This window comes from Danio rerio, chromosome 17, assembly GCF_052040795.2.
Source record: "Danio rerio strain M-AB ecotype USA chromosome 17, GRCz13ab, whole genome shotgun sequence".
Classification (NCBI taxonomy): Eukaryota; Metazoa; Chordata; class Actinopteri; order Cypriniformes; family Danionidae; genus Danio; species Danio rerio.
In genome coordinates, this window is record NC_141037.1 from 56,477,501 (window position 1) to 56,500,507 (window position 23,007).

The 23,007-nt window shown below is 37.7% G+C and overlaps 2 protein-coding genes across 3 annotated transcripts in view; both read left to right on the top strand.

Annotated features, from left to right (window-relative positions):
• zc2hc1c (zinc finger, C2HC-type containing 1C) overlaps positions 1–23,007 on the top strand; it is an 835,825-nt gene that overhangs the window by 317,242 nt on the left and 495,576 nt on the right. The window lies entirely within an intron of this gene.
• Positions 81–21,241, top strand: bmp4 (bone morphogenetic protein 4). Of its 2 annotated transcripts, XR_015512449.1 has the most exons (5): positions 81–295; positions 6,475–6,597; positions 9,813–10,168; positions 18,820–20,025; positions 20,148–21,241. XR_015512449.1 is itself a non-coding variant. In NM_131342.3 (4 exons), exons 3-4 carry the CDS (start codon positions 9,820–9,822, stop codon positions 19,671–19,673), a joined length of 1,203 nt encoding a protein of 400 aa, NP_571417.2. In that variant the 5' UTR covers positions 81–295; positions 6,475–6,597; positions 9,813–9,819; the 3' UTR covers positions 19,674–21,199. The 2 variants fall into 2 exon arrangements, 1 of the variants encoding a protein (NP_571417.2); NM_131342.3 differs by having other exon boundaries at positions 18,820–21,199.

A 23,007-nucleotide genomic window follows, 5' to 3' on the forward strand; every position in this document is an offset into this window, starting at 1 on the left:
TATGGGAGGAGGAAAAGCGGAGCAAAGCAGCTCCATAAGGGCGGTCACATAAAACCTGCCTGCCGAACTGGATGCGGGTCACTCGGTGATGTCCTCAGTGCTGTTCTCGAGTGTTCTAGGAGCTACAGCCACCCGCCTTTACACTGGACTCAGGTTTTCTTCTTCTACGTGATGCGGAACTAATAACCTAAGCAGTGCCTTCAAAGGTTGGACTTTTGTTTATGTGAGGCGAACTCCTTTGAGACCCGTTTTACCGTCTTCATATCCAAGAACACCGTGCGCATCTCTTCCAATGGTGAGTCCTATTCAAAATAACAGCATTCATCTGGCGATACTTTCCACAGAGTCACAGCAAGAAGTGATCGAAGACCTATATTTATATAGCATATATAGATACAGTGACTAAATGGAAGTCATTTACGCCCTTTTATTCTCTCCGGTGACTTAAAATTGGGGCAAAGTGAGTTTTGCATTCGCACATTCGAACTTTAACCTTAATATAATTTCAGAAACATATCATTTGCAAATACTAAACAGGGAAATCATATTAGCAGCCAAATTATTATCAAAGTAAACATTGTTCAGTTAAATAAATAGTGTTACGGTTGCGTTTAAGTCTTGTATATGATTTTAGACCGATTAAAGTAGCGTGGTAAGCATTATGGAGCTTGTCAGACAAGTTCAAAAATGTTCAAAAATGAACGAATGTGCGAATTTAAAACCAATTTTACCACAAATTACATGAACGCCCCCATTATAATCATTAAACCTACCTTCACGTCTGATTATTAAAAGCTACATCAATTATATGAGCACTCCTGTTTGTAAACAAATTGTACTGTGCGTGTTAAAATGACTGATTTTAGTTTGTTTATAGTGTTTTGGTAGTTTAGAAGCAGCGGCGCGCTCAAACACCTGACCGCGCGCGCGCAACCAGCCGGCTGGATGAGCGCGTCCACATCTGCACACAAATATAGCAGTGTGGCATTGATTCAAATTAAATAAGTGCGTGTTGTGGTTTCTAAAACCACATTAGTGGGGTTTTTATTGTTGTACGCATCCTAAATCACGATGGTAGAAGTATAGTATTCATATATTACATTATTTTACGACACAGCGTTGCTCAAAGGGCTGAACACACTCCTGGTCAAACAACACATAAGTAACGTAATACACAAAAACAACTCCCTCAACAAACAATGAGGGAGTTTTAGAATCTACAACCGAATTCTAAATGTTCTGAAACCGGATTCATTCCAAGTAAACTGGCCTTAGTAAACAATTCACACTGCTAGCTCAAGAAGGCCATACTGAAAAAACATTAATAATATGCATATTTGTATCTAAATTCCAGTTAAAATATAAATAAACATTACTTGATAGTCAGTGATCACTATCAGTTTATAAATCAACATCTGTTGTTATCATTTTTAGTCAAATATTGTCATTCTTAGTCCAAGCTAGCATTTAAAATAGAGGTTAAGTTGGCTTTATATTCACATTCGTTCAGTGACAACTCCCTATATTGTTTACCACGGCACTTTAAATATTCGGTCTAAAATAACCTGCAAGTGTGACTTGAAAATTAACGCTGTTTATTTTACTGTGAACAGTGTTGTACTTTGATAGTCATTGGCTGCTAATATGATTTCGCTATTTAGAGTTTGCAAATAATACTTTTGTGAAATTATATTATTAAAGGGGAAAGTCTAAATGTGCGAATATAAAACCAACTTTACCTCAATGCATTAAAAAAAGGGTTTTAGTCAGAAACTGAACCAGTGCATTTGACCTCGCTCATGTTTTGAATGTCTATGAGTCGTAATTAGTCTTAAATGAGTTGTAGTGAAGAGTGATGGCCCTCAGTCAAGCGTAAGAACACGACTGAAAATCTTTTACGAGGTACATTATGGCATAAAGGGGACACAACCTCACGAGCCACTTGGCAGGGATATTTAGATTCAGCTCAAGGAGGTGGAAAGCAAAAAGTGAAGAAATAAGATACTGTTGAAATAGCATGTCATGCCAAATACTTATTCGAAAATAAACACTGTTGCAAGAGCTGAAGCCGGTCCACTGGTGGTTACAAGTCGACACATGCTGTTGTCTAAAGCAGGGGTCTTGATGCAAAAGTAAAGGCTGTTGGTGGATATCAGTACCAACAAAATTCATGTTAATTGGTTAAATCAAGTGCAAATAGCTGTTTAAGGTTACATTTTGACAGCACACTGCCTTTTCTTATCACAGTTTATTATGGAAAGGACAAAGACACAATCAGATGGAAACTTTACTTGTGTTTTTACTTAGTAATTTCTTTGAATGCAATACTTTTGTTTATCGTTTTGCAATGGAGACTGGAGAACAACCAGTAAAAAACAACACATTTGGTGGATTTAAAGGGATATGTAAATGGGATACGAAAATGTAAATTTACTCACTATTTACTCACCCCTGCTGAAAAAAACAGCTTAAACCAGCCTAGGCTGGTTGGCTGGTTTTAGCTGGTCGACCAGGCTGGTTTTAGAGGGGTTTTGGCCATTTCCAGGCTGGTTTCCAGCCATTTCCATCCCTGTCTTAGCTGGTCAGGCTGGGAGATGACTACCTAAAACCAGCTTGACCAGCCAAGCCAGGCTGGGAGCCCAGCCAAAACCAGCTATGTCCAGCTTAAACCAGGCTGGTCAAGCTGGTTTTAGCTGGATTTAGCTGGTCATTGTCCAGCCTGACCAGCTAAAAGGCTGTAAATGGCTGGAAACCAGCCTGGAAATGGCCAAAACCCCTCTAAAACCAGGCTGGTCAACCAGCTAAAACCAGCCAACCACCCTAGGCTGGTTTAAGCTGGATTTTTTAGCAGGGCCTCAAGTGGTTCCAGACTTGAATGAGCTTCTTTCTTCTGAAAAGAAGATATTTAGAGGAAAGCTGAAAGCCCATAGTCATTGAATTCCATAGTAGGACAAACGAATACCATGGATATCGATGATTAAAGGGTTTCCAACATTTTTAAAAGCATCTTCATTTGTCTTCAACGGTGGAAAGAAACTCTCAAAGTAAAGAGTGAGTAAATGATGACACAAATGATTATTTTTTTGAGTGAACTGCCCCTTGAATATAACTGCTCAATCAATTAGTCACACTTCAGCATCTCATTTTCCAATTGAACACAATGCTGCTTGTGTGTCTCCAGATTTGATTTGTGAATAAAACCCGACAGAGGTTAAATCCTAACATTGGCAGCCCTGCACTGTCTGTTCCTCTGCTAACTTACACCCCCATATACCCTGTCCACACACATCTGAAGGACCATGTGCATAACCTCATCTCATTAACGGGGCTAAGGTAGAGCAAAGTTGAACGCTGTGAGATTTACATGACTGCGCCAAATTAAAGGACCATAAAACCCAGCCTCTGCTAAAAAGCACATGCGTTGCACTGAGTCTTCAAACAGGGATTCTGTAAATATTTAGGGCAGTATCTGTAGGCTTTTAAACAAGAGTAGGTGGTCTGAAGAACCAATTGTTTGTGCTTAGCTACATGGTTTCTGGCATGGCCGATCAAAGTCTTTTGAGTTACGCTCATTTTTATGGTTTGCTCTCGACTTAATGAGCTGTTTGCGTTGTTGTTAAACTGCAGACGTTAGGAATCTAAAAGCCACCAGCCTCCGGTTAAACACCAATTTCTGGTGGTATATAATACACATAAGTACAACTAGCATGAGAAATGATGCTTTATTTTGAAGACAGACTGTGAAACTTTAGGTTTGTGAAACTTTAGGTTTGTGTTTGGTCTGAAGGTTAAAATGAAAGCTGACTTAAAATGACAATAGTTGTATTTATTTTTTTATTTCATATCCTATTTTAAAACATACACCCAATTAAAATAGCTAAAACATAGACAAATAATGTGAAAACTACTTATTTTTTGTCATAATTACGTTTATATTCAGAAATTATGATCATTAATATTAATAAGTACGCTATTTTTATTCATTCATTTTCTTATCGGCTTAGTCCCTTTATTAATCTGTATTAATAAATCTGTATTAGTCTGTTAATGAGCTGTTTGCGTTGTTGTTAAATTGCAGACGTTAGGAATCTAAAAACCACCGGCCTTCGGTTAAACACCGATTTTTGGTGGTATATAATACATATAAGTACAACTAGCATGAGAAATGACGCTTTATTTTAAAAGACAGAATGGGATAGAGGAGAGATAGAGGGATAAATAACACTCATGACCACACACACACACGGTGTTCTTGTTAAAATGCATCATTCCTGTTGTAATGCTTGGACTTGCTCCAGAAGAACCAGAGTCCAAGAAATGACAAAGTGCATGCGTTGCTATGCTCAGCTATTGAGTTCAGCTGTGGATTCAACGATGACGTTGTTTTCTGAGATTGAGCACTTGTGATTGTTATTAGGCCACACAAATTATTCAGTTTGTTAAAATTATTCAATTGAGGATGTCTCTCCTGATTTTGGCACAAATGTTACGGGTCGACAAAAGCGAGACGGTGCCGCTTGTATGCACGAATTAGGGTTTTAAAGACTGTTTAAAGAGGGGACCATCAATAAAATAGGCAGCTCCTTTGTGGACCATCGAACCTCTATTTGTATGTAAATTGTAATGGTTGTCCTTTGAGGTGTTGACACCTGGTAGTCTGCTAAAGATAATGGGTGCATCCCAAATCGCATACTTGTGCACTACTCCATGCCACTTTGTAGTATAAATAGTACACTTCCTGACAAAAGTCCTGTCGCCTATCTAAGTTTTAGGAACAACGAATAATAAGTTGACTTCTAGTTGATTATTTGGTATCAGAAGTGGCGTATATGAAAGGTAAAGGCCTCTAGATGACGCTTATTTGAGCACAATAAAATCTGATCATACCTTGATTATTAATGATTTGATTAGGACAGTAAGATCTGACTCTGCTCAGACTAAAGTCTCATCACTGAACAGAAATAATGTCCAGTATAGAATATAAAGTCCTGCTGCAGTGGAGACAGAATGAATATTGTGTCTGACTCCATCATGAGCTTGGAGGACTGCATCCATACATCTCTGACATGACTCAAATCACTGATTAATAAAGTCATCTGGAATGAAGAAGAAAGCGTTCAGCAGGACTCCCAGAGCTCATCAAGACTCTTTGTGTTAATCTTCAACGCCTCCTCCTTCATCTTTGCCCAGACATGCTCAATAATGTTCATGTCTGGTGACTGGGCTGGCCAATCCTTCTTTGCTTTCAGGTGATTTGATGTGGAGGCTGAAGTATGAGAAGGAGCGCTATCCTGCTGGAGAATTGGTCCTCTCCTGTGGTTTGTGATGTAATGGGCAACACAACAGGCTGTTGATGTTTTTGATGACACTTTAATTGACATTCTCCCTTTGTATGTGTCATCGAAGGGGGAAAGCCCCGCCCATTTGTGCCAATCTCTCCATCATTAGCAGAAACAGCCCTGAGTAAGAAGCAGCTATCCACTATTAGAGTTTCGATTCTGCTATTTTCGTGACACGTTAGTGTTTGTGGCTCCACCCTCTTTTGAAAAGCATCTCATTTGAATTTAAAGTCATTAAAATGCCACAATTTGCATCAAAACTTAAAAGGCTCAGTTTCAAAGGTTTATTAAACAATATTTGTAAGGTATTTTGCGCTGAAACTTCCCACACACACTTTAGGGACATCAAAGACTTATTTTGCATGTTGTAAAAAGGGGTGTAATAGGTCCCCTTTAAATTAAACACTTCATGTACTATTGCTTTCAGACACTGAGGATGGATTACTTAAATTATTTTAGATTGTGCAAGCAAAAATTCTCCTACACAAGTGATTATGTGACTCATAAGTACAATAGTGTTTTTTTTTTCACTAATTTGGCAACCGTTAAACATTGCCTGGGAAATGGCTGGCATTTCTGTTTTTCTGTGATCTATTTGGGATGACACTAAGTGAAGTTTCATAAACTAATTTTGAGAGGAGCATGTGATGTGATTAAGCACTACTGGCTGCTCATCTGTAATCAGTAATAATCCAATCAGAGGGACCCTAGTTTACTATAAATGGATCATTTTCATCCTACTGCTCTATCTTCGTTTTGGAAGAATCCCCCCTTCCACCCCATCTCCTCCTTTTCCTCCCTTTCTAAAGGGAGAGTTCTCGAGACCTAACTGATCTCGGATCTCCTGATATGCTTATTGACCAAGCGGGAACCCTGGGCTCAAATATCTCCGAGCTCAGGGTTCTCTCCCTGGACAGCATGCCAAACCTGCTATAAATGCTAAGCATATCTAAGTGGAAACTCTTGAAACTCTACATGGTTTAGTGTATATTGTGTCATTCGGGATGTAACTAATGTGTTGCGCAAGCAGCATGTTAGTCGCTATTTTTACTCCTGTTTTGCCAACATAAAACAGTTTTACTACAATGTTTGCTGTAATGAGATGTTAACCAGCAAATATACCGTTGTCTTTCAGGAAAAGGATCTCCCCGCGATTCTCAAACAGCCTGCCAGGACCACGTAACATTCGCTTGAGGAGCTCGTCCTGCATCACCTCTCGACAAACATGGACTGTTTCCCCATGCTTTATTTTCTGTCGGTGAGTAGACCACTCCTATCCCGTTCCAGTCGCATTATGGAGCAGTAAATATTTGGAGCCAATTAAAAGGCTTACCCGATTTTCACTAATAAACAGGCCAATCAGAAGCCAGCTTTTACATTACATTTGAAAACTGAAGACTGCTTTTATTGTCAAACAGCACAATATTAAAAATAATATATTGGAAAAGTTAAATGGAGACCAGCTAGTGTGTGCTGTGCAGGTAAACTTCACTCCTCTGACCTCTAAAGGTGCTCTTGCGACAGACGCTAGAGGCCATGGTCTTTTGCCTCCTTGGTAGAGCAACCGACTCCCATGTGGAAGGTCGCTGGTTTGATACCAGCTCGGAGTGGGTTGGGTGGTGTAGGACCGGTGGGGGTACATTGGTGCCGTGACCCGGATGGGAGTGAGGTGTAGAGGGGTGAGTGTAACGGAGGCCAGCTAGTGTGTGCTCTGCAAGTAAACCTCACTCCTCTGACCTCTAAAGGTGCTCTAGCGACCAATGCTAGAGGCCATGGTCTTTAGCCTTCTTGGTAGAGCAACCGACTCCCATGCAGAAGGTTGCCGGTTCGATCTTAGCTTGGAACTGACGGGGTTACAAAAGCATGATTTATTCAACAAAAACATTGATATGGAAAACAGAAAAAGTCTAGAGTTTTCTTGTCTGACAGTGAAACACCCAATTACAATAGCTAAAACATGGACAAATAATGTGAAAACTACTTTTTTGTTGTTGTCATAATTACGCTTCTATTCAGAAATTATGATCATTAATATTAATAAGTACGCTATTTTCATTCATTCATTAATTTTCTTATCGGCTTAGTCCCTTTATTAATCTGTTGTCATTTGAACCCTTTAGACCTTTTCCAATTTTTAGACTGACATGAGAGTGAATCGATTATATTTCTATTATACTTTGGAAAATGATTCTTTAAACACGCACACTCTTTTCAATGTGTTGTTAAAAAACACTACGCAAATACGTCCACACTATATTTTCTTTAGCTGTAACTAAAGGAAAGTCTAAGACTATTTTTAGTGTTTTAATTTTCATGTTTAATTGAACGTGTCCCTTGCCTTGTCATTACAATTGCTTGTCTAAACAAAAATGGACGTAAGGTAGATTCTACCACAGTTTTGTTTGTTGTTGCGTTCTAAAGCGTCACATGCATTTCAGACTGTTTTAAATTAGTTTAACACCATGTTCGTGGCCCATTGACTTCCATTATAATAAGATTTTTTGATTGCAAAGCCATAAAATCGTGCATTTTTTAATTGTTGGTGATTTTTCCCTGTTTGGAAAAAGTAAAAGTTGTAATTTTTACTGTTGATCATCAGTTGGCAGCCTTAACCCTTTAGATAGGCCTGTGCAAAACAAGTTTCTGTCTTTTTTACATGTTCAGTGGAGTAAAACAGCAGATTATAGTGTGCGTGCATATACACACTTACTATGTTTACTATGTTCTAAGAGCTGAGCATGCTTAAATGTCTCTATAATGGCTCACTATAATCCAAATAGCTCAATTCCCCTTATTCTTTGATGACGAGCAAGCACAGCCATTTGATTTTTTATTTTTTTTTTGGCTTGAGGCTCCCTGTCTTATTCACTTCCATTCATTTTTAGATGTTAAAAACTGCTTGTTTTGCTGTTTAATGTTGCAAACTGATATTTTCTTATTATTTTATTAAACTTGGTCTGGATAGTCATGCAAACATTTGTTTGTAGAGCAAGTAGTTTTACCGTTTTCTGCCGTTTATTATTCCTAGTCATTTCTCCCATAGGCGACTGAATCTGAAGTTCTAAAACAATCGCGAAAAAGGCGCACTTCCGCATTTTACAATAAGGTCAATATAAAAGCAAGCAACTGATGATCAAAAGCAAAAAAAAATTACACATTTTCCCAACAGGGAAAACCAGCAACAATTAAGGGCGTACTCGCACTATGCTATCCGAACTGTGCCCAGGCCGCCCTGAATGGCCGCCCTGCGCTGAATCGGGCTCAAGCACGGCCGGCCCTGGCCCAGTTGGAAGAGATGGGCCTGAGCACGGTTCACTTGGGCTTTGGTGCGGTACGCTTGTGTGTGAGTGCAAAGGGCGCCAAAGCCCGAATGCTCTTTCCCGGTTTAAAGCAACTGTACATAGTGTGAGTACAGCCTAAGAATACACAATACTATGGTGTCAAGGCTTTGCATTTTAAAAATGTCATTTTAATGGAAGTCAATGGGGCAAAAACTGCCCGAAACACAGCAAAAGAGTAGTACGTTAGCTGACAGTGTATTGAGTTTTTGAATAATTTCAAAGCATTTTTATAAAATATGTGTCAAAATAAGATTTGTCTCCAAAAATCACACAATTTGCTGAAACACAGTGAGAGTTGTGGCCAAATTAAGACTTAAAATCACCTCAAAAAACTCCTGATCAGATTGCTAAAGTAGTGCAGGTAAAAATGTGGTTGAATGTGTTTGAATAGTCACGAAAGGAGAAAAAACTCACACAGATTATGATTAAAATCTTCATTTGAATGCTTTTCACTTGTTTGCTTACCTGCAAAAGCGAAATGTCCTCACACAGCAGATTTGAAAGACGCCGGCGCTTTCTCGTACTGTTGCCTCACTTCGCCGGCGCTTCCTCGTACTGTTGCCTCAGCCTCACTTCACCGCCACTCGCCATGTTAAAGTGTGGAATGATGGTCAAGCCCCCCCAAACTTATAGCACAGTAATTGGATATTTGCTCACGGGGAGGAGTTTCCTCATCTCAGCTCATGGACTTACAGGCACACACAAATTATTTAAACGCAAAGGAGAGAAAACCGCAATTCACAAGCGCGTATTGAACCGTGGAGGTCGTACCCTACCTTTTTTTCATTATAAATATATATATATATTTATATATATTATATATATATATATATATATATATATATATATATATATATTTATTTATTTATTTATAATGAAAAAAATAGGAGAAAATTTTTAAATAGGAAAAGAAAAAGGAAAGAAAATTAATTCAATGTTTAAACCTGGTAACCTGGTTGCTTTTAATGTATAAATCCAAAAGGTCTGTCTCTCTGTTTTTAAAATTTGTATCTGTCTCCTCTGCTTGTATCTACGGATATGTTCTACACTGTTTCATTGTATTTGTATTGAAGCTAATGCCTCAAAGTCATCCTTGCTTTTTTGTTTCCCATGTTTTCGGCCTGTCCACCAGAGACATCATGATTCCTGGTAATCGAATGCTGATGGTCATTTTATTATGCCAAGTCCTACTGGGAGAAAGCAGCTATGCTAGTCTGATACCCGAGGAAGGGAAGAAGAAAGCGTCGGCTCTTCACCTGGCTCAGAGTCATGAGCTGCTGCGGGACTTTGAAGCCACGCTGCTGCACATGTTTGGCCTGCAGAGGCGTCCCAGACCCAGCCACAGCGCCGTCGTACCACAGTATCTGCTCGACCTCTACCGCCTGCAGTCAGGGGAGCTGGAGGAGGCAGGAGCGCAGCACGTCAGCTTCGACTATCCTGAAAGATCCACCAGTCGAGCCAACACCGTGAGAGGATTCCATCATGAAGGTCAGACAGTCAAACACCACACCAAAAGTGCATTTGTCATTCTTGCTTTAAGGGGTTTGTTCACTCGAAAATGAAAATTCTGTTATTAATTATTGACACTTATGTCATTTCAATTCCACGAGACCTTTTGATTCATTTTTTGTAACTAGAATTTATCCCTTCAGACCTTAATTTTGAGTTATTAATGAGTTCTCTGTTCTTAAAGGTGCTCTGAAGTTTGACACACAGTGGTTAAACTAGGTATAGACTGATTTCACGCGGCCGCCATTTTCAAAAGCGAAATCGAGGCTGCGGTGGGAAGAAAACTGGAAGTATCATTATGAGTTACATAGGAATGTTGTGTAACTGGCTATATAGCTTATCAGCGAAGAGAAAGTGACACAAATTTATCATTTCTCCGCCTTCCGGGTGACCTGAAGGTCCGTTCTGAATGAATGGTGAATGTAAAAAGGGATATCAGAGCTCATTTTCAGCTAAATTTAGGAAAATGGCACTAGTTAGCTAACGTTTTCTTACCCAAACACACGTTTTAGATGCCGTTTATCAAACTCGAGTTAATAAACTGACTCTTTCACTATATTAGACTTGTCACGATACTGAATTAAAAGAAAAACCGGCAATTTCACGCTAACATTTAAGGCACTGTTGATGGCTTTCTTAAAACAGCGCTGATTTGCCATTGTGGTCACGTGTTTAACAGAAATGATTGTGATTGGCCGAGAAGGTCATCAGTTCACCCAGGGGCGCAACTACACATTTACTGAGGGGTATGCGGGTTCAAATTTTGTGTGATCCCTCTTATTTTGGCAAATTAATAATTAAATTAATTAATTAATAATAAATGAAGACAAATTTTCAGATTAATCTTATAACTTTTGACATTATGTATGATTTGACAGTTTATTTTGATAAAAACAAAAACAAATCTAAACAGTTACATCTACATGAACACTTTCGGCTGTGTGACTGCATGTTATTGTGTTAAATGATTTTGAATTAAACAATAACAATGTTATATTTTTATAAAATGCAAAATAATTTTTTTTAACAAAACATATTTATTTATTTTTATTATTTAAAACTTTTAATAAGGGTTTTGGCACAATGGCGCCCCCCCCATGTGTGGCGCCCCTATGCGCCGCATATACTGCATACCCCCTTTTTGCGCCACTGAGTTCACCCACCGCTGTATACTGAGCTCGACTGATCTTGACGGCTGCTTAACGCTCCAGTCCGTGTATCTGTGTTTGCACTGGGTGAAGAGCGGTAAACTGAGCACAAACCAAACACAGATACACGGAGACGGAAGCGCGAAGCCGTAAAGATCAGTCGAGACATGCACGCTCAGCAGCGCTTCCATGTTAGCGGGGAAATAGCCGGGTTTAAAACTTCAGTACCAGGACAACACTATCACAGACAACACGAGGGTGTGCTGCAGAGAACTGCAGTGTTTTATCACTCACCGGGTTACATAGGCTGAAGCAGGAAAGCGTCCTCACGGTGTTTAACTGGTGCCATGAGCTGAAGCCTGGGACACTTAAGCGCATCACTGAGATTGTGATCTTGTTTGATGCTAAATTGCTTTTAATTGTTTAAAACAAACTTACTAAATAATATTAAAGTGATGGTTACTCCATTTTCTGCATTTTGAAATCCCGGCAACAGCTGGAGGTTTATAGTACACGGCATGTTACTGCAATGTTTACAGTGTTCGTCCTATACTTCCGGGTTTCTTCCCACCGCAGCTTCGCTTTGGTTCTTTAAAATGGCAGCCGCGTGAAATAAGCGTATTGCACACCTGGTTTAAAACCATTTCGCAGGTCAGAGTTCACCAAGCTTGAACAGCAACCTGCAAAACTTGACGCATGACTCTGCATTTCCGGTCTGACGCATTCCCGTGCGTATGAATAGAAGTCTATGGGAAGAAAAGCCCAGTGTGACCGCAGCTTAATGCTGTGTTCACACCAGTCGAAGCGTCAAGCGCGAGTGATTTACATTTTAAGTCAATGCAAACGCGCGAATAGACATCCTGCGGTGCAAATTAAGCGCTTTGCGTGTTTGACGTGCTTAAAAAAATCGTAACTAATGCGGACATTCTCACTGTGTGAACCAATCAGGAGCTTGCTCTTGTTGGGGCCTGATTTTCACGTAGCGCCTGTTGTTAGTGTCCCGGGGGAAATCCTCTAGCCGAAACCGACAACAGTTCATCAAACTGGGCTCGGCTCAGTCAGAAGCACCACTGAAAGCCTCCATCATCCAGGTTCAGTTTCTGGAGGAGTTTATGAGCTCACAGAGATGGGTGCACCTCTGAAAGGATCTAGTAGACTCTGACACAGCCCTAAACATATTGACGCTGTTTTTCAGCTTTCATTAAGCACACAAACACTGTTATTTTCTTAATAAAATTCATGTTAGCCATTTAGCAACGAAGCTAGAGTCGAATCGAATGAAGCGGATTTGACGTGCGAATGAACCAGGGCTTAATGCGCGAATAAATCGAGTAAACTCAAATCTTCAGGCTGCTATTTGCACGCGATTTATCCACGCGTTTTTCATCTGGTGTGAACACAGCATAAGGTAAATAAGAAAATAAAAGCTAAGGGGCATGATAGAAGGAATATTTTCATATTGGAGGTTTTGTCCAAACACACACCTGAAGATTATATTCAGAACATCAGTAAACTGACAATGATCAGGTCAGGTACACCTCACGTGCTTTACTCAGTGTTAAATGCTAATAATGTGAGTTTAAACGCTATTTTACATGACATTTATAGCCATATACTGAAAGCAGCAGCAGATAGCTCACCTAAGATCTTGAAAATAAACCGTCTGAAATTGAACTTTAGAGCTGTGACTATAACACACATCAGTTCAGCATCTACGTTTAATCATGTTAAAGAGGTTTAATATGTATTCATTAGATTATAAACCTTACTATGTCGTTGGAGTGCAGTGAGTGCACTATTCTGTGCTTCTGAATGGCTGTATTTACATTTCTGTCGGGTTTCGTCTGGCGCAAACAGCCAAACTGCTTATCCCGTATTGTGTTGTTAGGACGCGGGGTTACAATGTAGCCTGCTCCCCTAATGTTTACATTCAAAATATTTATATTATTTGCTATTTAATAACCTCCTCATGTGGAACTCTGAATCTGCTTCTCATTTAAGAGTGCTACTGTCCACCAGAGGTCGCATTTCAGTCGCAGATGCATACCTTGAGAGCCTTCCTGACTGAATGAATGAAACATGCGGTTTAGTTATATTTAAAACTAAATTCAGTCATTTAATCGGAATAATTTAGACTGATAACAATTTAATAAGCGACTTCTATAGCATTATTATGCTGCATAAGAGGCAAGTATCTGCATCTAAAGTTGAATTAGATAATACATGCATTTACATAACAATTAAAGTGGCAAAATTTAATAGGATTCAATTCAAATATAACCTTCTGATCACAAGGGTGATTGACAAAATGATAGCTGGATTTTAGAAAATGCCAGCAGGTGGCAGCAAGTAATTATATTACTAAACGAATAATTTATTTAGGCCGATTCATTTGAATCAAGGATGTGTTCAGTAAGTTTTGCCACTGAGTAAACTGAATCGTGAATGACATAAGATCTATATTACTGATATATAACATTACTCCGCTGTTGTATATATATTATGCCTACACTGAAGTCAGGTCTGCTGGTCACTACAGTCAGAATTATAAGCCCCCCTGAATTATTAGCACCCCTGTTTATTTTTTTCCCCAATTATTGTTTTAAGGAGAGAAGATTTTTCCAACACATTTTTAAACACAATTGTTTTAATAACTGGGAGAGGCAGTGCTGTCGCCTCACAGCAAGAAGGTCGCTGGGTCACTGGTTCGAACCTCGGCTCAGTTGGCGTTTCTGTGTGGAGTTTGCATGTTCTCCCTGCCTTCGCATGGGTTTCCTCCGGGTGCTCTGGTTTCCCCCACAGTCTGGCTGGAAGGGTATCCGCTGCGTAAAAACTTGTTGGATAAGTTGTCGGTTCATTCTGCTGTGGCGACCCCAGATTAATAAATGGACTAAGCCAACAAGAAAAGGAATGAATGAGTTTTAATAGCTCATCTCTAATAACTGATTTATTTTCTCTTTGCCATGATGACAGTAAATAATATTTGACTCGATATTTTTCAAGACACTTCTTGACAATACAGCTTAAAGTGACATTTAAAGACTTAAGTAGGTTAATTAGGTTAACTAGGCAGGTATTAGGCAAGTTATTGTATAACGATGGTTTGTTCTGTAGACTATCGAAAAATTACATAGCTTAAAGGGGCTAATAATATTGACCTTAAAATGGTCTTTAAAAAATGAATAACTGCTTTTATTCTAGCCGAAATAAAACAAATGATAATTTCTCCAGAAGAAAAAATATTATCAGACATACTGTGAACATTTCCTTGCTCTGTTAAACATCATTTGGGAAATATTTAAAAAGGAAAAGGGAGGCTAATAATTAACTATACAAATGAATTCGCTCCATGGTGTGAAATGTGACAGTTTCACCATGTATTATAAGAGCTGGTCAGCAAAATAAAACAGATGACATGCTAAGATGCCTAAGTATGATAAAAAATTACCTTTTAAGGCAAGCACAGGTTGCTGAATTTATGCCTAGACGAAAGTCCATTAAATGAGATAATGCACAAACTGAGAAACAGCTGATGACGGCACGGGTTGATGTTTGGTGGACACAGAACTAAATTTAAAGCTGTTTATTAATTTCGGCTTTATCACATTTTTATCTTGTGTGTGAAAACTAAATGTAACGAAAACAAAAGTAAACATTTATTTATGTTCGTTTGTTGTTGATGTTTTACCGTTCGTTAGTTTTTCTGTATTTAGCGATCAAAACCGAGAAAACCAATTATACGCATGTACATGAACCGTGAATCTATTTTGACGTACGAATGTTGGGATATTTGTGATAATACTTAAACAGGACAGAAATACTGAAGGAGAAAGTAGATTTTAGCAGTGCTCTCGATGAGATTTAGAGAGCTTTTTCAAAAGCCTTCATACTTTGTCATGTGGATCTTGTTGAGGGACTTTCCTCAACATGCAATTATTTTAATGCTACTCTACAGATTTCTAAATAAACTCGTGCTGCCAGCCGTGTGGTCTCTGGTCAGACAGATTTCCCAGAAGGCTTCAGAAAAATACACGTTCAGTCCTAAAGTGACCCAAGACCGTCGGCATGGTTAAACAGTTTATTCTGGAGATTTTACTTGTTGTAAGCTTTGTGTTTAAATCATTGAGAGTTGAGATTGAAAAATGAACAAAGAAGAAAAAGTGAGAAGTCCACTGAAACAAAAGCAAGTTCTGTAACTAGAATTGATAGCTTAGATTATTTTTAAATGCTCTGTTTTATGTTATTATATACTGATATTATATTCACTGTTTGGCTTGAGCTTGAATTTAAAGATGCAGTATGTAAGTTTGACACCTAGTGGTTTAACTAGGTATTGCACTCCTGAATCAATACATATTTTCAATCGGCTCCTTCTCTGATGAGTCCACGCTAGAGCAGGTTGCCAGATTGAGGTTGAGTGTGCCAGACTATCGAGCCTAAAGGCTGATTTAAACTGTTTTCTAACAAAAAAAGAAACGGCACGCAATAGTAGGAATATTTTCCATTCTAAAAGGAGTTTTTGACCTAACCAACACCTGGTGTTTCTCACAGGTGAACAACTATCACCACAGGTGCACCTCATGTGCTTTATTCAGAGTTAAATGCTTATAATAGGAGTTTGAATGCAATTTTACACAACATTTATTGCCATACTACTGAAAACAGCAGCAGATAGTTAGATCTAGAAAACTAAATAAACCATTTGAAATTAAACTTTAGAACTGTGACATTTCACAACCATATCATAACCAACACATACAGTTGAAGTCAGACTTATTAGCCCCCTTCGAATTTTTTTCTTCGTTTTTAAATATTGTCCAAATGATGTTTAACAGAGCAAGGAAATGTTCACAGTATGTCTGATAATATATTTTCTTCTAGAGAAAGTCTTATTTAGTTTATTTCGGCTAGAATAAAAGTAGTTTTAGATTTTTTTAACACCATTTTAGGGACAAAATGATTAGCCCCTTTAAGCTATATTTTTCTCGATAGTCTACAGAACAAACCATCTTTATACAATAACTTGCCTAATTACCCTAACCTGTCTAGTTAACCTAATTAACCTAGTTAAGCCTTTAAATGTCACTTTAAGCTGTATAGAAGTGTCTTGAAAAATATAAAGTAAAATATTGTTTACAGTCATCGTGGTAAAGATAAAATTAATCCGTTATTAGAAATGAGTTATTAAAAATATTATGTTTAGAAATGTGTTGAAAGAAATCTGCTCTCCATTAAACAGAAATTGGGGAAAAAAATAAATAAGAGGTCTAATAATTCAAGGGGGCTAATAATTCTGACTTTAACTGTATAAGATTTAGCATGTACTTTTAAAAATGTAAAGAGGTTTAATATGTATTAATTAGATTATAAACCTTATCATTTCGTTGGAGTGCAGTGAGTGCACTATTCTGTGCTTCTGAATGGCTGTAAATTTCTGTTGTGTTTCGTCTGGTGTAAACAGCACTGCAAATCTCATCGTGTAGCATGTTTTAGGAGACAGGGTTACAATGTAAACTGCTCGCCTTATGTTTACCATCGTAATGTATAGATTATTTGCTAACTAATTACCACCACATGTGGAACTCTGAATCTGCTTCTCATTTCGGAGGATGTTTTTGTCTACCAGAGGTCTTATTTTGGTCATGTTCGAATACTTTGAGAGCCTTCCTCTACTGAATGAAAAAAAAACAACAACGCTGTTTTCCATTAAGGCAACCCAGGTTGCTGAAATATAATAAGCTTAACTGCCATTAAACTGCCATATTTCTTTCAAATGACTATTTTATTACCTAAAAACTTTCTTATGTGTTTCGTTGAGCATCATCTGTTGTTTTTGGCTCCTATAGTAAAGTACGGTAAAATCCTACAGAAGCAAACATATGCAGATTGATGCAGATGCTGATATATTTTTAGCCAAAGTTTATTATGTCATTCTGATAGCTTCTTACGAACTTATTAAAAGTGTAACTTCTTGGATAAAATAAATATTAATCATCCGTCTGTATCTCCAGTAGCATTTCTTAGTAGAAGGAAATTGGATGACTAAACCTCTGTACCTTCAAAACATAATGAGAGCACATAAACCGTCCTCAAAAGATTAGAGATGTTATCAAGGCTTGGGGGAGATCATTTAACCGCTGAGGAACTGTGAATGTAAAGGTTCTGGAAATAAACCCTCCTTAGAAGCCTTTGCTTTAGTTTAACAAATTTCCATTTGCATTATTTAACATTAATACCTTTTAAAGGGACAGTTCACCCAAAACTGAAAATTCTGTCTTCATTTACTCACCCTATATTTGTCACAAAACTTCTTGTTTAACACAAAAGTCGATATTTTGACTTAAGTTGAAAACCGGTAGCTATTGACTTTCATAGTATTTGTTTTTCCGACTATCGAAGTTAAAGGCAACTGGCTTCCAACATTCTTAAAGAAATAGTCCACCCAAAATTGATAACTCCCACAAGATTTACTCTCACTCATGTAGTTTTAAACATTTATTAGTTTCACTCTTCTGTTGAACACAAAAGAGGATATGTTGAAAAATGCTGGTTGGTGGGATCTTCCATAGCAGGAACAAAATGACTGGGTACAACCAACCAGGATTCATCAGAATATCTTTTTATTGTGTTTAACAGACGGATGTAGCTCCAATAGGTTTTTAAAGTAAAGAGAGCGCAAATGATGACAGAGATTACATTATCTTCTTTTAGGATCAACAGAAGTTACCTTGAAACCTTTAGGGTGAGCAAACAGTGATTTTCAAATGTTTGGGTGAACTATCCTTTTAATCCATAGGTCTCAAACTCAATTCTAGGACGGCCGCAGCTCTGCCTAGTTTTGCTCCAAACCTAATCAAACATAGTTGTTCCAACAAATCAAGGCGTTCAAGGCTACTAGAGACTATTAAACAGGTATGAGTTGGAAGTGGTTGAAGCTAAACGATGCAGAGCTGTGGCCCTCCAGGAATTGAGTTTAAGACCACTGCTTTAAACTCTAAAGCAGAGGTGACCAAACTTAGTCCTGGAGGGTCGATGTCCTGGAGAGTTTAGCTCCAACCCTAATCAAGCACACCTGAACAAGCTAATCAAGCTCTTGCTAGATATACTAGAACAGGGGTCACAAATCTCGTTTCTGGAGGTCCGGTGCCTTGCAGGGTTTAGCTCCAACTTGCCTCAACACACCTGCCTCAGTGTTTCAAGTATACCTAGTAAGACCTTGATTAGCTTGTTCAGGTGTGTTTGATTTGGGTTGGAGCTAAAATCTGCAGAACATCTGACCTCCAGGAACAGGTTTGGTGATCCCAATACCAGAAGCTTCTCGGCAGGTGTGTTGAAGCAAGTCGGAACTAAACTCTGCAGGACACCGGCCCTCCAGGACCAAGTCTGGGCACCCCTGCTCTCAACTATCAATAAGACAACAGATTTCTAAGATGTAAAGAATCAGTTTCTGATTTTGACTGGTGTGTTTTTGTCCTCCTCTAGAGCACCTGGAGGAGCTGCAGTCAGACGGCTCCCAGGAGACTCCTCTGCGATTCGTTTTTAATCTCAGCAGCATCCCAGAGGACGAACTCATATCCACCGCAGAGCTTCGCATCTACAGGCAACAAATAGATGACGCCTTCTCAGACCCAGATCAAACAGGGGACCATGGTTTGCATCGGATAAACATATATGAGGTGTTGAAGGCGCCACGGGAAGGACAGCTCATCACGCAGCTCCTGGACACACGTTTGGTGAGGCACAACACCTCCAAATGGGAAAGTTTCGACGTTAGCCCTGCAGTGTTGCGCTGGACCCAAGAAAAACGCTCTAATCATGGCCTTGCTGTGGAGGTTGTACAAATGAAGCGAAACCCAGTTCAAAAGGGACGACATGTTCGTGTAAGTCGCTCCGTGCATCCTCTTCCGAATGAAGAGTGGGACCAGCTACGCCCCCTGCTGGTCACATTCGGACATGACGGCAAAAGTCACCCGCTGACTCGGCGAGCGAAACGCAGCCCTAAACAAAGAGGTCGAAAGCGTAATCGTAACTGCCGGAGACATGCGCTGTATGTGGATTTCAGCGACGTAGGCTGGAACGACTGGATTGTGGCACCGCCTGGATATCAGGCGTATTACTGTCATGGAGAGTGTCCCTTTCCATTAGCCGATCATCTCAACTCCACCAATCACGCTATCGTACAGACACTGGTGAACTCGGTGAACACCAATATCCCCAAAGCCTGCTGCGTGCCCACTGAGCTCAGCGCAATCTCCATGCTTTACCTGGACGAAACGGACAGGGTGGTGCTGAAAAACTATCAGGAGATGGTGGTCGAGGGGTGTGGCTGCCGCTAAACGGAGACTCTTACCACAAAAACATCCACACGTGGACACTTATTTATAACTTGTGTTTGTCATTTCTTGTCTGATCGATCATATATTTTGACAGAAAGTATATATATATAAATATATATTTATATCGGTGTAGTAAAAAATAAATAAAATGAAAGTGTCCTTATTTGAATTATATAATTCAGCTTTCCATAATGTATATCAGACTGTATAAGGTTTTTTCTATATGGAGCCAGATCAGTCTCAAAAATTATACATTTACAAAATAAATTTCATACGCTCACAACAAAATTATCATTTACAAAATCCAATTCGTGAATTCAAAACACAATTCGTAAATACACAAATCCAATTAGTAAATTCAAAACAAAATTAAAAAATGCTCAAATTCAATTCGTAAATTCAAAATGCCATTTGTAAATACACAAATCCAATTTGTAAAGTCAATACAATTTGAAAATACACAAATCCAATTAGTAAATTCAAAACAAAATTAAAAAATGCTCAAATTCAATTCGTAAATTCAAAATGCCATTTGTAAATACACAAATCCAATTTGTAAAGTCAATACAATTTGAAAATACACAAATCCAATTCGTGAATTCAAAACACGATTCGTAAATGCACAAATTAAATTCGTAAATTCAAAACGTGATTCGTAAATACACAAATTCAATTTGTAAATTCAAAACGTGATTCTTAAATACAAAAATCCAATTCGTAAATTCAAAACAAGATTAAAAAATACACAAATTCAATTCGTAAATTCAAAACACGATTTGTAAATATACAAATCCAATTCGTAAATTCAAAACGCGATTCGTAAATTCAAAACACAATTTGTAAATACACAAATGCAATTCGCAAATTCAAAACACTATTTGTAAATACACAAATTAAATTCAAAATGCGATTCGTAAATACACAAATCCAATTTGAAAATTCAAAACACAATTTGTAAATACACAAATCTAACTCGGAAATTCAAACACTATTTATAAATACACAAATTTAATTTGTAAATTCAAAACGCGATTCGTAAATACATAAATCCAATTCATAAATTCAAAACACGATTTAAAAATAGACAAATCCAAATTGTAAATTCAAAATACGATTCAAAAATGTGCAAATTCATTTGATTTTTACTTGTGAATTTACAAATTGTGTTTACAAATTGGATTTTGTAAATGTGAATTGTGCTGTGCATGTTTGAATTTTATTATGTAAATGTATAATTTTTGACTGATCTAGCTCTGTATTTCTATGAGCTAGAATAATTAGAAAGCCACTAAAAGTTTATTTACTGCTAGTATTTATTTGTTTAATACACTATACGTTCGCCAAAATAGAAACACATAGCCAAGCGACCCCCTTATTGATCAGAATACATCGTTTTGTACTTAAATTAGAGCACTGTGTGAAGTCCTAGGAAACTGATTTTCCTGCTATATCAGTTCAAGGAATCAGATATGTATTGATGTGCATTACTGTTTTGCATCAGCATGTGATTTACAAGTTCCCAAAAATAACTTTGTTTTTTTTTTAATAAATTGTGAAACATTCCAAAAGCGATGTGAGATGAATAAAAAGATGGTATTTGTTATTCGCTCACACACAGATACAGTTCACAGTTATTTGCATTTATTATAGTTCATTTTAAGACATAGGTTTTGAATTTCTATAAACAAAACTGTGTTGGGGTGCGATTTTCAAACAACGACATAACTCGCGGCTGAATGATCAATAGTACGATGCATCATTTGGGAAAAGAACGATGTAGTGACGAGTGCAATACAAAATTGTAGTTTCTCTGTCGCAGATCTGTCGTTTGAACCACGTTAGTTATGACGTTAAACCTCTATAATGACATCACAATCTCACGACAATTCGTAACTTTTGTATTTAGTGGCTAATTCGTATGAATTCGTACGATCTAATTCGTACAATTTAATACGATTTGCTCATCCCCCAATGACAGTTGGGGTTAGTTGCCACGCCTCCTTTTTAAAATCGTACAAATTCGTCTGACTGAACTCGTACGAATTAGCCACTAAACTGGCAAAATGTAAAATACTTATGTTTTCTTGTGACATCAGGCTGATAATGACGCTCTAAACGGGGTGGAGTAACTACTTTAGAAAAAGAAAAAAAACATCGATTTTGACACGCATTAAAAAAAAATCCAATATTAGTTTTTGTAAAAGCATGCCCTCGCTTTCCATATTATTTGAAGTATATGTAAACGACACATTTAGAACCTGTATATGTTTCCTTTACAAATATTTTTGAGAATATTCCATATAAAATCCCTTACCTAACACGTATTCTAATCTCATATATAAATCGTTCATTTTTGTAGGCTTGATTTACAGTAGGCTATGTATTAAGAAATAAAAAAAAATCCTATTTATTAAAAATAATTATTGTCGGTGCCAATAGCCTAGTGGTTAAGTGTGCCGACAAATAGCACAAAGATGCTCATGTCCACAGGCTCGAGGTCCCATGCCGATCCTTCCCCTCTCTCTGCTCCCAATGCTTTCCTGTCTGTCCTTCACCGTCCTATCAAATTAAAGGTGAACACGCCTATAATAATAATATTTATTATTATTACATAGGATATTGTTTATTTATTTATTTATTTATTTTCTTAAATATCTACTTTTACAATTTGACACATTCAAACCACAGCAGAAATCTTCTAATCTACAGGCTCATGTCTTATTTAGTTCATATACATTTCTTAAGAAATAGACTACTATAAATTAAAAGATTTAAAAAATTTAAAACTGCTTTTATTCTAGTCGAAATAAAACAAATAAAACTTTCTCTAGAAGAAAAAAAATTATCAGACATGCTGTGAAAATTTCTTTGCTCTGTTAAACATCATTAGGGAAATACTTAAAAAAGAAAAGCAAATTCAAAGGGGGCGAATAATTCTGACTTTAACTGTATATGCATGTATAGACTGTTAACAATTTCCTGTAGAATTCACAGTAACTTACTGACAGCAGTTTGCCAGTAACGTACTGTAAATCAATTACTGGACAAATACTGTATTTACATTTACAGCACCATTTTACTGAGTTTTATGTACATCTTTGCTGTAAAATACACAGTTTTGTCACAATGCAACTTTAAAATACAGTAACATACTGCATAAATGTCCTACAGTGAAACACAGTTCAGTTTACAGTTAAATACTGTGTAATTTACAAAAATTGTTAATGGCATATATTCAAATACAAGCTTTTATTTTGGATGAGCTTAATCACCGTTAATCTTTTGACAGCACTAAATATTTCTTACAAATATAAGTGATTTTTCTCCTGCATGG

Coding starts and splice junctions, on each gene's coding strand:
- bmp4 (NM_131342.3), top strand. CDS start 9,820: ATGATTCCTGGTAATCGAATGCTGATGGTCATTTTATTATGCCAAGTC. Junction 10,169..18,819: donor GAGAGGATTCCATCATGAAG/GTCAGACAGTCA, acceptor GTCCTCCTCTAG/AGCACCTGGAGGAGCTGCAG.